This window comes from Adelges cooleyi, unplaced genomic scaffold (genome assembly GCF_023614345.1).
Source record: "Adelges cooleyi isolate 19-005CV unplaced genomic scaffold, UGA_ACOO_1.1 ACOO_flye_CR_arks_rails_tigmint_CR_PRNA_119, whole genome shotgun sequence".
In the NCBI taxonomy this organism is placed as follows: Eukaryota; Metazoa; Arthropoda; class Insecta; order Hemiptera; family Adelgidae; genus Adelges; species Adelges cooleyi.
Genome location: NW_026095772.1, coordinates 355899 through 373488, shown reverse-complemented (window position 1 = coordinate 373488; position 17590 = coordinate 355899). Strand labels below are relative to the sequence as shown.

At 27.5% G+C, this 17590-nt stretch overlaps 1 protein-coding gene, 1 long non-coding RNA gene and 1 pseudogene across 2 annotated transcripts; all 3 read left to right on the top strand.

The window, feature by feature from the left end:
• Positions 1-2508: 2508 nt before the first annotated feature.
• LOC126847781 (uncharacterized) lies at positions 2509-9629 on the top strand. Its single transcript, XM_050588181.1, has 12 exons — positions 2509-2515; positions 5214-5267; positions 5623-5652; positions 5742-5771; positions 6015-6074; positions 6470-6499; positions 6684-6710; positions 6793-6834; positions 7003-7053; positions 8039-8071; positions 9111-9191; positions 9388-9629. Exons 1-12 carry the CDS (start codon positions 2509-2511, stop codon positions 9627-9629), a joined length of 687 nt encoding a protein of 228 aa, XP_050444138.1.
• A 521-nt stretch (positions 9630-10150) lies between these two features.
• Positions 10151-13413, top strand: LOC126847780 (uncharacterized; annotated as a pseudogene).
• Positions 13414-16841: 3428 nt separating this feature from the next.
• Positions 16842-17090, top strand: LOC126847784 (uncharacterized). Its single transcript, XR_007687133.1, has 3 exons — positions 16842-16865; positions 16945-16974; positions 17058-17090. It is a non-coding gene; the product is annotated as an uncharacterized LOC126847784 (long non-coding RNA).
• The last annotated feature ends 500 nt before the right edge of the window (positions 17091-17590 follow it).

Sequence of the window (17590 nt, the reverse complement as noted above, 5' to 3'; positions counted from 1 at the left end):
TCAAAATTAAAGCAAGTTATTAGAAGTTTTTTTTTAACTTAACTAACAAATAATTACTTTTAACTATACAAACTGTTCAACATGGGTACACTCAAACTGATACATTAAACTAAGATAGTAATTATTACACATACATTTGTAGGCAGATTATTTTGATAAATAATAAATAATTTAAAACAGATAATTGAAGAAAAAAAAACAATTTTTATGAATGGATAAGTATAATTAATAATGAGTGTTCAACTCAATACTTAAAAACCCTATGTAACGCTAAAAAAATAGTGATTATCTAGGTAGGTACTGATAATTGTTATATTTTAATAAATTAATTTCAAAGTAGGTCGTTAAACTATTCTTTGGTAATATTTTCAATCTTTAAGTCATATTAAATTATAAACAAGGAACAGTAATCTTCCAGCAAGAGTAAATTGATGACTATAGTAATTTACTATTTAAATGATTTGCTATTGTGTATACTGTATGGGTTCTTTTTAGATGTATTTCAAGTAATAAAACTATACATTAATACAGAATTAATACAATGCACAGCTCATTGTCATAAGTTGACTGCAAATATTTTTTTGATATTCCATATTGCGCGGATTGATTTGAACTGTACTTGGCAAGCAATAATTAAGAAATAACACATTTCGAGAAGTAGTTATCTAAAACAAAAACATAACAAACAAATTGATTTTAGTATCCATTTTATAATTTAATAATACCTGAATTGTTTAAATCTTACCTGAAATAAGTCAACGACTAATAGAGTAAATAAATGAGCGTCACCGTGTTGAACTTTTTTCTACATTTTTCAAATATAAGTATTATGAAATTGATTTTAGTAATGCCGAATAACATTTTAATAGCAATTGAATGTAAAATTGAATTAAATCGACTTGCTGATGAAAACACGTTATAAGTAATTGTTAAAAGTTAAAACTATTAACTAAATAGGTGTATGGTATACGTTATACATTATTAAGTTCTAAACCATAATTTAAAAAAAAAAACATAATATCCCATTTGAAAATCAAAAGTTGCTATAAAAAAAAAGCAAATTTGGGAGAGGCGTAGAAACATACAAATTTGTGGAAAATTGAGATCACTTTATATAAGAACACTATGAAAAAAAAAAAAAAAAATTATTAATTAAACCCAGCGAAATATTGATTGGCCCATGATAAAAACTAGCGCATTTCATACGACGACAATTCATAGTATCAAATCAAAACTAACACATTATTACTTGGAATCTAAATTTAGCCCCGTTCGAAATGTCTGTACACGTGTGAGCATTGGTGAATGTCTAACAGGTTAGTTTATGTGTATATATAATAAATAACACAACTAAAAACGAGTTTTCAATCTGTTTGAAATAATTGTAAGACCGTGATACAATTTTCAAAAAAAAAAAATACTACTCCGTCCAAAAATACATTTTTCTGATTTAAGCATTTTTCACTTAGAAATTTTGTCATACATTTGTACTGCAACTCTCTAATGTAAACATTAGATGTATGGGTGATTGTAAAACCTAAGAAAATCATAGTCCACGTAGCTCCGCGTGGAAGTAATGTATGTACACAATAAATCACATAAAAAAAATAAAATAATCACCTGCGAAAATAACTAACTATAGTTACACTGAAAAAACCTATTAGATTCTGATTTTTCGGTCGAAATAAACCTTAGCTCATTTATAAGTCGCAAGACCATATAGTTTCAAAAGCAAAACATGTCGAGTACTGTCTAAGAAATTCTATCAGCTCAACAATATTAGTAAGTACTTCTGTCAAACTCTGAAAATTGTAATTACGTTAAAACTAAAAAGGAATGAAATTAATCATCCACAAGTTTTAATGTGAAAAAAAACAATAATGAGTATTTTCTATTACTAGTTATTTTTTTATCTGGTCTGACAACGTTTTTAAGCGAACGGTTTTCTTATATTTTTTTTTACAAATAATGCATTTTACATATTTATATTTTGAGGAGAATTCTATAATAGATTTTTTCATTATTTGGCTTGATGTACACTATAAAGTGTAGTGTAAAAAATGAAATGTTGAAACCGTTTTCATAATATCTCATAAAAGTAGCTCCTTAGTGTACACAAACCTAATTTAAAATAACAAATTTTTATAAATGTGTCGTCAAAAAAATTATTATTTAACAAAATTTAGATTGTCCATCATATTTAAAAACCATCATCATAACGACAAAAATGAAATAAATATAATTTTGTAGGGTTTTGAATTCTGTATGAAATACGGGTATAATAATTTATTAGTTTTTGCTTTTTTTTTAAAATAGCCAAAAAAAAAAAAATTCCAAAATTGAAAAAATGCAAAAACAACTTTTTTTACTTTACTTAATTTTTTTAGTAAACAAAGTTTTTCTGAAAAATTACTTTATCTACAGTGTATGTACTTTACTCAGCCCTGGCAAACTAAATACCGGGCAATGCCGGGTCCGGACAGCTTGTTTTACACAGGGTGTTCCAGCATGAAAGGTAAGTAATAGGTGATTGGGGGACCCCCAAATAAGGCCCCCGTTTTTAATTTTTTCGATAAGTCAAAAATTGCAGGTTTTGACAGTTAAGTAAAAAAATAATGACTTAAAAAAAAAGGAAATTATTCCCTGTTGTTTAGTGCAAAAAGCTAAACCTTAAAAATGGGTCACATCATTTTCAGTTTTTTTGGCCCTTAACTCGTCTCCTATCACTTATCATACCTTTTTGAAATTTCATGTCTTAGCTCTAGCACATAACCAAAGCGTTATCAAAAAAGCGTTACCACACGGAGATGGGGTTGTGGGTGGGTATGGGGATGAAGATGGGGTTGGGGGTGAAAGATAGGGGTTGGAGATAGGGGTGGGAGATAGGTGGTAGGAGATAAAGGCAAGAGATAGAGGTAAGAGATAAGAGATATGCTGTACGTTTTACGTTCAAATTAGAACTAAATGATAAATTCAAAATAGTTTAAGGGCGCAAATTCTCTATGAATTGTTTTAAGCCAGATATTAAACACTACAATATTAGCCAGAAACTTGATATTTTAATATACTAGCTTGTTACTGCTTCTTAATATACTATATCATTATTTATAATTCCACCACTACTCTAAATTTATTCGGTACTTTAACGAGACATGAAAATGCTCTTTCGTGGTTGCAGACTCGGCTGAAAAACTTTTTTTGTTACCTCTAGCCTCTAATCATTTATCTCTTATCACTTATCTCTAATCTCTCGTCTTTTATCTTTTATCATTCTTCTATCTTTCTAATTATTTATCTCTTATCATTTACTTCTTATTTCTTGTCTCTAATCATTTTTCTCTTGTCATTTTTTTAGTTATGGACCGAAAGAGACTGAAAATGACGTGTCCACTCTTTTAAGGTGGGCTTTTTGCAATGAATAACAGGGAGGAATTTTTATTATTTTATAGTCATTATTTTTTACCTAACTGTCGAAAATTTTAATTTTTGACTTATCGAAAAAATGAAAACGGAATGTCAGATGTCCAATTACCTATCACTTAACTTTCATGCTGGAACACCATGCATAAAAGTCAAATAAGAAAACAAAATTGATTATAAAACAACAGAAAACAAAAAAACCCGGATTATGAAAATTTGTAAATAATGATTTCTATATTTAAAAAAAATCTTGCTACAGTCTAGAAAAAAATGCTCATATTTAATACAAAACATTTCAATATTAAAATGCAAGAAACAACTACTTTATTTTATCACTTAATAAAAAGCACTTATAATTTATTGTTTGTTTGATAATTATATAGGTACACATTATAAATCTAATATAAGTCTATGGAAACTATTTTTTTTTTTAATATTTAATCCGAGTTTTTGTTGTTTTGTTCATTGTTGTTTTATAGTCATTTTTTTGTAGTTTGCACTGTACAGTAGGGTTCGAAGCTTAATGGAATCAAAGCATAGAGCATAGAGGGGACGGAGAGGTCACAGGTCTACAGTAATTATTATTAACAAAAGTGTTATATGAGTACTAGCTCCAGACAAATTTTCAATTTAAGGTTCTAAAATTACGGCTAAAATACCCAAAAAACTTCCTAGGGGGATTGGAAATGGGTATAATTTTTAATTTGAGAATTTATTTATTAAAAAAAAAGCCCACGTCATTGTATAACCAATAGCATCACTGCTCCGCATCGAAGCTAAAATTCAGATTAAATTGTATAAAAACATTATGATAAAACAAAAACTTAATTTCTTATTTAACCCTATGAGATATTGAATGATTCACAATAAAACGATCCCCTTGTATTTACGTATCATATACAAAACAGCACCGCAAAACCAATACCTTCTAATTTGTGCACTGGAGGCAACTGGAATCAATATAAATTATTTTATGTTTATTATTGTTTACAGATCAAATTGTTTTTGTTCGCTAAACACTAAAGGAGGTATTCTGAAGTTGACAAGTTCAAACGTAAAATCCATTCTGTTGACATTTTTTGAGCTTTTGCAAACGTTTAAAATAAAAAGTTCCTATGATGAAACCTATTATTTTCCTAATATCGTTTTCTAATTTTATTGTATCATTTGTTGATGGAGGTAACTGTTTGAAAGGTAACACTATACAATTTGTTTAATACTTTTATCTTTTAAATATGTATTGAATGTATTTGCGTTTCAATTAAATATTAAAATCTAATGAATTATCAAATGATACAAATATAATAAAGAATAATTTTAAAAAAGTATAATAACTTCTAAGTTACCAGTTGGGTCATAACTAATCAATCACCCAGTGGATTTTTCAATACTTACAATCTATCTTGATCTAAACTTAAATCACAGTATATTTTTTTTGAATCGTTGTGTTACGTTTTCTATTTTTTTTTTAGTTTTGGTGGTATTAGAGCAAAGCATTTTAACTTTTGGGCCAACGAACTATGATCTACTGCATAAACAGATCTTGGTTGATATCATGGGTGCAAACACAAGCATAAAATAAAAAACGTTATAAAAACCATAATTGCTCAGTTTTGCATCAAACCTTCAAATTTCTCTTTTTAATAAAAACAAAATAACACGCATTAAATAAAAATTTTGATCTTTTTGTTTTTACTAGTTTCTAATAATAAAAGTACAAAAAAAAATTGTATAAGAATAAACATTTTAAGCTTTATCCTTAACTTTAAAAACTACTTAACTATTTTATTTAGCTTCAACATCAGAAGCCATAGCTGAGGACATATTTGATGAAGAAGTTAATAATAGTAAGTATAATTTGTTAATCTTAAATACAAAAAAATCATAAGTAAATGTTATAAGTCTCTTGGGAGAAAAAAAACAATGTTGATATTTCAAAAAATTTTTTCAAAAGGTTTGACTTATTTATTTAGAATATTGATACCCAATTTAGTAATAAATAAAAAGTATTTTAAAAAATATTACTTAAAATTGCTTTTATGTTTATTATTGTTTGCAGATAAAAATGACATTTTTCTGTTTTATAGCTTTCGTTCCTGTATTTGCTCCGGTAGAATATCGAGGTTATTATTTGATTTTTACAAATAACAACTTAAGGTAGGAAATAAAAATTTGAAAAATAATCTAATCATTATTTTACAGAGGACTATAGGATGGAGGTTTTAATCACAAGTCAGTAACATTTTTATTTTTTAACAAACAACTTTTAAAATTCACTGTTTTCATACATATTTATTAAATGATGTAAAACATCATTACAGATACATTCATTGAGAATGCTTTTAGAGCAGGTAAAATATATATAAAGTGAATATGCTAATATATAAAAGTTTTGTAATGTGTACCTAGTTGTCCTAGTACCTAATTTTTATCAGTAGTGAAAAGTGCACCAGGTATGTAGTGTTAAGTTAAATGACTACTGCTTAAAGCTGGGTTATATAATTAACAGTATTCAAATGATTTATAATAATATAGTATCTAATTTTTTTTTATTTCAATATTTCAGTACATACCTAATTTTTTTTTTATTCTAGGTAGATTGGAGCAAATAATTACTGAACTGGTTGATGATAACGTTCATTTCAAAGATTTTGGTAGTCATAATTATAATAATAATAATGAAAACTAAAGAAAAAAGAAAAAAGAAGAATTAACATTTGAAAATACTATAAAAATTGCATCTAAATTCTATCGTTGTGTAATTGTAAAGTGATATAAACATAACATTTTTCTTTAAATCTAAATGGAATCTTTATAAAAAAAACACTGCTGGTAGCTCTGTCAATCTCGTCTGTTTATTGTATTTTATTCTCATCCCCATAACTACTTCAATTGATAAATTATATTTTCATAAATATTGCTTAGTCTATTTTATATAGTTTTTTTCTACTTGACTTTCGTTTTCTAAACTATAACTATGTAGTTTTATAATTTTTAATAGCAAATAAATTTATTCCAATATCGTTAATTTATGTAATGTAAATTTCAGTTATAATCAATAGTATGATCGCTGCACCGGGTAATAATTTTTGTTCAATTTTATGAAAATACTTCAATCCCATTGAATTTGCAGAGATTCTCGTTGTATTGAATATACAGTGGAGCACATTTCTTCACTCCTTGAGCTTCCTTGTCTTTCTGTTTATAATATTATTATACAAATTTAAACACAATATTATTAATCTATGTAATGTTAATTTCAGATGACAGAGATCTTCTCCTCTTTGTGGGTAATTGTTTTCATTGCCTTATATTGACCTGTTACATACAAATAATTGAGATCCTTTATGCACACAAGAATTTTTTTTTTAGATTCAGAAGAAACAGTTATGCCATCCGATGACAATATGACCAGTAACCACATTTTTATAACTCATATTTAATATACTTAACGCATGTTTATTGTTTATAAATACTTTACGATTAGCCATATGTACCTATTGAATAACACCAATAAAACATTTTGACTTTAGTCATAAAAAAGATGTAATTACAATGAAATATAGTTTGTTTAAATTTTAGATTTAAAACATTACCAGTATAATATGGGCCTTAAAATAAAAAATGCATTGGGTAAATATAAAATTTAAAAAAATAATAAATATACTAGTTTGTAGTTTTAAAGAAAAACTAATTAAAAGCTATATAACATATTATGTTTTATACTTATGCGTTTGATGATTATTCAAAATATAATATAAACTATTTCTACAAATGTTGCTATTAGAAATAATTAAACATTTATTCAATAATATTTTGCAATAATTATTTGCTCTAGTTAATATTATTTTAAGTGACTGTTTTATATAAAATATATAGAGGAAGACGGTGTAAATTTAAATTAAATCATATCATTATTTTCCCTAATTTAATATTATGGAAAATTTCTAGTTTGGGAGTTCCAATCTGTAGTTTGAATATTTGTACACATTATAATACTATTCCCAACTTTCTCAATCAAGTAATTTATCATTTCTCATCTATAAATGTATAATTTTGTTCAAATGTACCCTTGTTATGGGGTACATTTGAATTTAACGGGGACGGATTTGAGTGTGTCTGATTAATATATTTTAATATGTACAATACAATTTAATTCGTATAAAAAACGTTTTTCTGTATTTAAAGTAAATATAGAACATGAATGTTCTACAGAGTAGAATATTGAAATGGACTCCATGGTCGCCAATTCAAATCCACCTCACTTTATAATTGTTAATATTTAGTAATACATCAGATAAAATAATTACAATAAATTTACGTGTAGATACCAAATTAAAAGAAAACCAAATTTGGGATTCGTATACATTATTTTGTACTTAAAATTAATGACATTTTTATTTTTCTTAATCACATAATCAGTCTGAAATCAGAATCCGCAGATAACACAAACGATACTTCAACAGCGCGATTACTTAAAATATTTTTTCTCGTTATTTTCTGCCCAGTGAAAATAGTTTTATCAGCATTATTTAAATGTACCCCGCATTCAAATCTACCCTAACTTCCTCCAAACTGAGTTTTATAAGTGCATAATGATTTGATGTGTTTATTACAGGACTTGGCGATCCTGCAATTGATGAAACCCAAAGTAATTACGAATTTTCTATAGTCATAAATGGCGTTGCTTGCTTTAGAGTTGAAATTTGCTTAATTTTCTTAAATAAATGTTTTATGTCAAACAATAATTTTAACAAAACAAACTTTTTGTTATGGATACAGAAAGAGAAAAGAGAGTGAGACTTAGTGACCATTTATGATGATATTTTAAACGTTTTTGAACGTTAATGCTTTTATACAATGTGATGAAAAATTTGATCACCAATCCTCATAAGCGAAAAAGGAGGATTTTTGGTTTTTGACATTTTCGTGTCTTAGCTGGCACATAACCGAAAAAAGCGTTATTTACTTAGCGCTATCAAAAAAGCGTTACCACACGGAGAGGGTTAGCGTTTGAATTTTAAATTTTCAATTATGTGTACAAGTTTATGTAATTAAAAACAAAATATGTTGCCATTTAAAAAATCAAAAATCCTCCTTTTTGGCCTATAAGAACTAGGGATAAAAAATTTCAAAATATTGAAAAATTGTGTAAAATATTATGTACCTAATGGTTTAGGAAAAATACAATTCTCAAAATATTCATATTTTCAGAGAACTCGAGTGTCTTACGTTAGTTGGATCACCCTGTATATACTCGTATATACATTTTTTTACTAGACCCACAATATTTCCTTGATCACTTAACTGAATTTTTTGTATAGCAAGGTAGAAATGTTAGTTGGTTCACCCTAATAAAGATTGACAAAAATGAAAAATTGGTCTCTATTAATTATTTAAATTGTATTGTGTAAAAAATATGTGTTTTACTATTTTCTATGAAACCCTATCAGAAATTGAGTGGTTCGCGATAAAATGATTACCCTGTATATGTTCACGCTAACCGTAATTGGATTATAGTGTTAATGTGTATTACGATCTTTGGGAGTTCCAGTATAGAATAAATACAACAAATTACTTGAACCACGATTCTTTGAGTTATGCACCACTAGCAACTAAAATATTTTGTTTTTATTTTTTTATTTTTACTATATACGGGCATGTAAAAATGATTATCGTGGATTTTGTAGGCTTAGCTTTGGAAACCATTGGAGACAAGAGAAGGGAATGTACTGGACCAGCTATAAAAAATACAATCCAACATATATTAGGTAAATATTAATATAAGGTATGGCTTTTGAAACAGTAATGTACTGTCTTGAAATACAAACTGCGTGGCTATAGAATACGGTCACCATTCATATTCTATTATTTTTAATGACGTTTTCAAATAAGATAGTTGTGTCTTTCACCATAAAAAAAACAGTATCCAGTATACTAAATTTTGCAAATTAATTTTTTTTTTAGATGAACTCGTGTATAATCTACCGGATACTGATGACTTTTTAATACGAATGTGTCGTTTGACAGGGATATACTTGAGTGCAACATTTCCAGAATCGTTCATAAACAGGCTTAGAATTAACTACGAAGATCGTGATTGCATCCTATATCATGGCCCTTGGCAAAACAAAATATACAGAATTCATAATGGCGACTGGACGCAAATATTGCCAGGCGGCATAGTGCGTCCACTATTTTTAAACTAAAAATTTTCAAAAATATCAAACTATAACTATTTTAGAAAACTTAATAAAAAATTTCCCAATGGCTTTTGCTAACAATGCTCTGTAAAACAAAATAATATGTACATATTTTCTTGTTTTATTAAATGTAGTAATGAATAATAGTAAAAATTATAAAAATTTAATCACACGTGAATATAATATATAAATGCATATTAAAATTATACACAACCATAATTAGTATTGTGTCTCTTAATTATCACAACGTATATTTTTATAAATATACATTGTTCAGCTACACTTTTAATCTAACTTTGCACAATTTTCATAATCTTAATTATTCGCCTAAACACAATTTTAAAAATAAACTAGTCCAGTATAAACCAAGTATGGTATAATCCAGCGCATAAGTAAGTACTGTAAAAAGTAAAAAAAATAGGATCTACAAAAATTTGATGCAACTTATGCTTATATTTATTCATAAAAATAATATGCATAACGAGATTAAGTCCAGGATAAGTGCAGCAAACCGAGGATACCGTGCAATGAGGAAAATGTTCACATCGAAACTGCTATCTAGAGACACAATTAAAAAAAACTATACATTACCTACTTGCGCCCAATTGTCATGTACGGATGTGAGACATGGTCCACGACGCAGGGTGACGAGAATAACCTATTGACTTTCGAAAGGAAAATACTTAGAAAAATATATGGGCCTATATTAAACCCCAATACTGGTGTATACGAGCGAAGAAAAAACGCTGACTTAAACAGTCTGTTTAATACAACCAATTTAAAAGATTTTCTGAGGTCGAAAAGGTTAGAGTGGGCTGGCCATGTTTGGCGTGCAGAGGGTGGACTGATAAAACAGGTACTCATCAACAAACCAAATAAAAAACGACCTGTAGGAAGGCCAAGACAACGGTGGTTGGACCGAGTTAAGGACGACCTGAAGAGATCACGCAATGGAGCAAGTATTGAGGATGCAGAGGATCGAGAAGTTTGGAGAGCTTTGGTAGAAGCTGCGAAGCGCCTAAATGGCGCGTTAAGCAAAAAAAAAAAAAAATGCTTATATTTATATATATAATAATGATTGTTTAAAAACCCTTGATCATAAAATAATACATTATCTATTGACTTAACTAAACATTTAGCTGTTGTCTTAACTGTTTATTCTCATAAATAACTTATAAAAAGCGGTCCAGTAAGTTTATCATGACTTGTAAATGTATTGTAATTTTACATTTAGTATTATTAAAATTAAGAATTCTTTTAAAAGTCAAGCCAGGAATTAATATAAAGTTAAAAAAAAAAAGAGGTTAAATTTTATAAAAAAAAAGACGAAAAAAACGACCACAGTAGTCAAAATAGTTGAAATAATTATGTGTAAAAATAAGATAATTTTTCAAAAAAGTCGAATTAGATGTAGATTAGAATTAAGCGTAATTATAATTTAACTAATAACAAGTATTTAAATTATATTTTATACTGGTATACATTGTTGGCTTTATTATATCTTATGTCGGTTAATAGAAGTATGTTTTTTAAGTAATGATGAATCAAATAATTCGAAAAATTATTTTATTGTATATTATAGTTTATAACTTTTGTTATGAACATTTAATTTTTATATTATATAGTTAAATAATATATCAAAATAGTATAACACAATAATATTATTATTCTTAAGTATAATATTAATATTAAACTAAACGGTTATGAATATGTCTAAAATGTATGTTATTACTTCTCTAAATTATTATTATCTAAGAAGTTTAGTTTTTGTGTGTACAACCTTCAGTTTTTAGTTAACTAAGTGTGCAGTACAATGGTGCTAACACTCAGGCCCGCCTCAAGCAGGCGACATAGGCACACACCTAAGGTATAATTTTTGTTCATACAAAAAAAGTAGTGCTTGGTATTTTTATGAGGCACTTCGCTATTCTGTTTAATTTACTATATTTCTAATCAGGTATGTGGAGCAATAGCCACCCAATACAAAACTTATAACATGAGCATTACAGACGTTCGGCCACGACTCAGAAGCAAAAAATAAGAAAAAGTACTTGTTTTATGTTTAAAAATAATATACGTGTCTTGTGTAGTCATCTATAATATCATACCATAATCTAATTTTTGTTAGATAAAACAAAAACAACTTGGTTTATGACAAGCGCATAAAAAAGTGAAATTTAAGTACTTATTTTAAGTATAAAATAAGAATTTTAAGTTATTGGAGGACAATATAACGAAAAGCTACTAAGTTAGAAATAAAAAGTGATTTCATTAGAGAATAATAAATAAAAGGAAATTTACACTGTCGTGAAATTAATTGATCGAAAATCTATGAGTTGTACATTCGTCTTATTTAACTTAACAGATAATCTCACAAACTTTGACTAAAGTACAATAAAACAATATTTTAAGGCTTTTTTAATCAACTTTTTGATAACATGGATGTCAAGTAAGGCCTAACAATATTTCTCGTCTTTGATTAGCTACAGCCCATCCATCAGCTATACCACGTCCTCTCAAAATTATTTTTCCAAATTCTCATGACGTCTGTTTATTTGAACAGCCGAGTGGAAAGGGATAATATTTCTCAAACCTAACTTTTGGAAATTTTAACAAAACTGTTTATTTCCTATATAATTTAAATAGGAATTGTGTTTTATAATATTTGTAATTGAAGTTCAAATGGTATATTATCATTTATCGCTTATGCAGTGGCTCATATCATAAGCGACTTATGATATGAGTTTTCATTTCAACTTCAAAACGGCTATCTCAGTTTATTTTTCTTATTTTGTTTTAGTAAATTTTTGACATCTCTTCCCTCTAATATGAATTTTTTTTTTTTTAATAGTTTTGTGTCTGCATAAGGATTTGAATATAAAAATTTTAATTGTATTTACATAATTAAAATTTTAATATGAGCAACTGAAAAAAAACTGTTAATTCAGTGTTTTGGTTATTTTGGTATTTTAATCAAAACATGAAGCTCTATGCGAATTGTATTTATTTCAGAATAACCACATCTTACGTAAAATAAATATCCATTAAAATTTAAAAACTTATTCTAATTCTTATTCTTATTCCTATACCTTAGATATTATAAAGGTAAATTTAGTTCGACTATACATAATACTACAGTGGCCCTGAAAAGAAAACAGGAAGTTATGGTGTCGGATTTTACGTGAGCAAGAAAATGAGCAAGTTCTTTTTAAACTTTAAAAGCCATATCAGACAGGATAAGCAAAATAAGACTTAAAGGAAAATTCAGAAATATATCAAAATTCTCAGTATACGACCCAACTGAAGTCTCTGATGAAGAAGCAAAGAATGATTTTCACAACAGCCTAGAAAAAAGCATTGATAAGGTACCCAAACATGATTTTTATAATGGGTGACTTTAACGCAAAGATCGGAATAAATAAGATCAGTAGCAGGACGATTTTCTCTACACGAGTGATAATGGTTTACTCTTGGTTTAATGTGCAGAAATGGTAGGATAATAATTAAAAGTACTTGTTCTCACACACAAAGGAACATGAGAGATGCCTGGATAGAACGTAGTTAATCAAATTGACCATATTGTCTTTTAAGCTCGTCTCAGCTAAAATTGATGAAGACAAGCACGATGAGAGACCCCAACTGCAATACCGATCACTATCTATTTCGTGCAATATCTAGACAACGCTTAGCTAACATACAAAAAGACAAAGGCATAGAAAGAAAGAGATGGAACACTGAATGCCTGAAAAATGAAGATGGCCTAAAAAAATATCTTTTGACACAAGACTAAGTAGCCTAGGAGACATAAACAACAAATATCAAATAGAAGACCTATAGGAGCTTCTCAAAAGCATAACGCAGCCTAGGAGAGTGTAGGTGACACTAAGAACGTTATAAACGAAGAATGGTATGATGAAGAACGCATAGAAATTTTCAATAAAAAAAAAACCAGGCAAGATTAAAAATTCTGCTAAAAAATATCGACCACACGCCCTAATGGTACGGACTATCCAATCCTTTCTAGGTCTATGGGGACTATGGGATCCCGATTTCGATAGACGGTTACCCATATATTACAATGTATTGAAAATAAAATATGATTTGTCATGTGCTGAGATACACAAAAGAGCTTCTATATATTATAGTAGAAGGGAAGATAAATGTCAAAAGAGTCGGAGACGACTAAGAACATCGTACATCAAAAAGATAATAACCGATGCTGGTCTAGCAAATTATAGGGAATTAAAGAGACTAGCTGGTAATAGAGAGGAATGGTGAAACTATGGAAAACTGTAAAACCAACCTGAAGGGTGATCACACCAAAAAAACCAGTTTAATAGTTATGTACTAATTGCAAATTTGAAAAATAAAATTCAGCAAAATACGAATTGAAAAGGGAAATTGCTTAAACTATTATTATAAGAATAACATTTCTAGGTCTGAAATGATTGTAAAACCATGATATAAATTTCAAAAGAAAAAAAAATACTATTCCGTCCAATAATATATTTTACCTATTTAAGTGTTAACCTAGAAATGTTGCCTCAATATAAAATACATTTTCACTGCAACTCTAATGTAAACATTGGATAAATGGACGATTGTAAAACCTAAGAAAAACATAGTCTTAACTCCGCGTCGAAGTAGAGTGTATGTACACGGTAAAAAACATAAAAAAAATGAACCACCTGTGAAAACAAACAACAATACTGATATTGCAAAAACCTATTCGGTTCTGATTTTTCGGGCGAAATATACCTTAGCTCAAGTCGCATAAGACCATATAGTTTCAAAAGCCGAACAAGTCGATTATTGTCTAAGAAATTCTATCAGCTCAACAATATGAGTAAGTATTTCTATCAAACTCTGAAAATTTTAATTACGTTAAGACTAAAAAGGAATGAGATTTAGATCCACACGTTTTAATGTGAAAAAGACAGCAATGAGTATTTTCTATAACTAGTTATTTTTTTAACGGGTCTAACGGCATTTTTTAACAACGTTTTTGAGTGAACGGTTTTTTTATATTTACACAATACGTCATAAAAGTAACTCCTTAATGTACATATACCTAATTAAAAATAACAAATTTTTAAAAATATGTCGTCAAAAAATGTATTATTCAGCAAAATTTAGATTGTCCATCAAATCTAAAAACCATCAACATAACTACAAAAATAAAAAATAAATTTAATTTTGTAGGGTTTTGAATTCTGCATAAAATACGGGTACAATTATTATTTTTTGTTTTTTTTTTATAATAGCCAAAAATAGAATTCTAAAATTGACAAATTGCAAAAAAAACTTTATTTTGCTTTACTTAATTTGTTAACACCTATTTGCTTGTATCACTTAATAATATGAACTTACAATTTATTGTTTGTTTCATAACTATAAACGGATTGACGACCCGTCCCGGATAGCGAATTCGTCAAGAAACCATCTGATGACGGCGTTGGGCCTTCATGACCCGTTAAGCTACATGATGATGATAATTATATACACATTAAAAAATCTATGAAAAATGTAATTTTTCTTTTTCCGAGTTGTTGTTTTTCTGTTCATTTTTGTTTTATAGTCATTTTTTTTTTTACTATCGGTTTAATTTTAATTTAAAAAAGTTGAATTTGCCTATTTTACGCTAAAAAAATGATAAAAATAAAATTGTACAATTATATTATGAATATCTTACACAAAGTCATGTATTATTTTAATTTTTGTAGAATTAAAACTTGTTGAGTTATGATGGAGAATCTAAATAATTTTTGTAAATATTATTTATTTGACTTGGGCCGAATGAAATAGTTTTTTTTACTTTAGGTTGTATACACCAATTGAAGACCTCGGGCCGCTACAAGACATGTCCTTTTTTCAAAACGTTTTAAAATCCAAAAACAAATTCTTCAATAATGAAATGTATGCTTTACCTTTACCAAGTTTCAAAAGTTACTATCAAAAAAAAAATACGTCGGAAGTGAAACAAAAAAATTCAAATCACATTCTATGAAAAATACAAAAATTAAATTTCTTATTTTACCATTTGAGATATTTAATGATTCACGATAAAATTATCCCTCTGTATATATGTATCATACACAAAACAGCCCTGCAAAACCAAAACCTTCTAACTTGTACACTGGAGGCAACTGGGGTTAATATAAATTGCTTTTATGTTTATTATTATTTACAGATCAAATTCAAACTTGTAGATTTTGTTAGACAAGTGGACAAGTTCAAACGTGAAATCCATTCTGTTGAATTTTTTTTAACTTTTGCACACGTGTAAAATAAAAAGTTCCAAAGATGAAATCTGTTATTTTGCTAGCATTGTTATCTAATTTTATTTTATCGTTTGTTGATGAAGGTGACTGTAACGAAGGTAACACTTTAAATTGTTAACTTAAATTTAAAATTGTTTTAATACTTTTATCTTTATATGTCTAAGAAGGTAAGTACAATATAAAGAAATTATTTATTTATTTATAAAAGGAGCCGCCATAACTACTCCTTGAAAATTTAATTCTACTTTAAAACGCGTAATCTGACCAGAGTTTTGGAAACCTAAAAACTCCACCCTTCTAGCTGGCCTTGTTTGTTGATTTTAAATAACCTGAGTGCTAACTACTTACTTATTAAATTTACAAATTTTTTTTTTTAAAGTTCTCCCTTTCTAACTTTTAAACTCATATAACTTTAAAAATAGTTGTTTATAACTGGTTATCAACCATTCAAGTTTTTTAGTAAAATATTCTAAATTAAAAAATTAATAAAATATATACGTTACCATTTAAACTTCAAAAGATGCTATAAAAAAACAAAGTAGGGAGGGGTAAAAACAAAAACAAATTGTGAAAAGTTGAGATCACGTTTTATAAAAATCAATATGAACAAAAAAAATTCAATTTCTTATTACACACTATTACATATTGAATGGCCCATGATCAAAGATGCACCCTGTATACGGTTGCTAAACCAAAACCTTCGATTAATAATATAATAAAAACAAATTCAAATGCCTATTGACTGTGAATTTGTACAAAGCAACCTAGAAATTCATATATATTTAACATATAAATACTGGCTCGCAAAACCAAAAGTTCTATTATCCGGGTTGGAGGCAACGGGGATTTTTACAAATTGCTTTTATATTTTTTATTATTTGCAGATAAAATAACATTTTATATATATATATATATTTATTTATAGCTTTCGTCCCTGTACATGTTCCGCAAAATTATCAAGGTTATTATTTTATTTTTACAATTACCAACTTACAGGTTGGTCATACAAAATTAAATATAATCTAATCACTTTTTTACAGAGAATTATTGGAAGCAGGTTTTAGTCACAAGTAAGTAACATTTTTGTTTTATAACAATTTTTTTTTTTTTAATTTACTGTTTTCATAGATATTTATTAAATTATGTTTTACAGATAAATTCATTGAGAGTGCTTCTAGAGCAGGTAAAATATATATAAAATGAATATGCTAATAAATAAAAGTTTTGTTATGTGTACCTAGTTGTCCTAGTACCTAATTTTTATCAATAGTGAAAAGTGCACCAGGTATGTAGTATTAAGTTAAATGACTACTGCTTAAAGCAGGGTTTAACAATTACTATTATTCTAAGTATTTATATGGTATCTAATTTTATTTCAATATTTCAGTACATACCTAATTTTTTTTTAATTTATTCTAGGTAAATTGGAGCAAATAATTAATGAACTGGTTGATGATGACGTCCATTTTAAAGATTTTGGTAATCATAATTATAATAATAATAATAATAAACTAAAGAAAAAAATAGAAAAAACATAATCACTATAAAACTTGTATGTGCAATTTATCTTTGTGTAGTTGAAAAGTGATAAAAACATTACAATTTTTTCCGAAACCTAAATGGAATTTTTATTTAAAAAACACTGCTGTTAGCTCTGTCAATCTGGTCTGTTTTTGTATTTTATAC

Bases quoted from the DNA above. Each gene is read 5' to 3' on its own strand.
- LOC126847781 (XM_050588181.1), top strand. The intron at 5,772-6,014 runs GTAAAATATATA...TTTTTATTCTAG, and splicing joins TGAGAATGCTTTTAGAGCAG to GTAGATTGGAGCAAATAATT. The intron at 9,192-9,387 runs GTAAATATTAAT...TTTTTTTTTTAG, and splicing joins TACAATCCAACATATATTAG to ATGAACTCGTGTATAATCTA.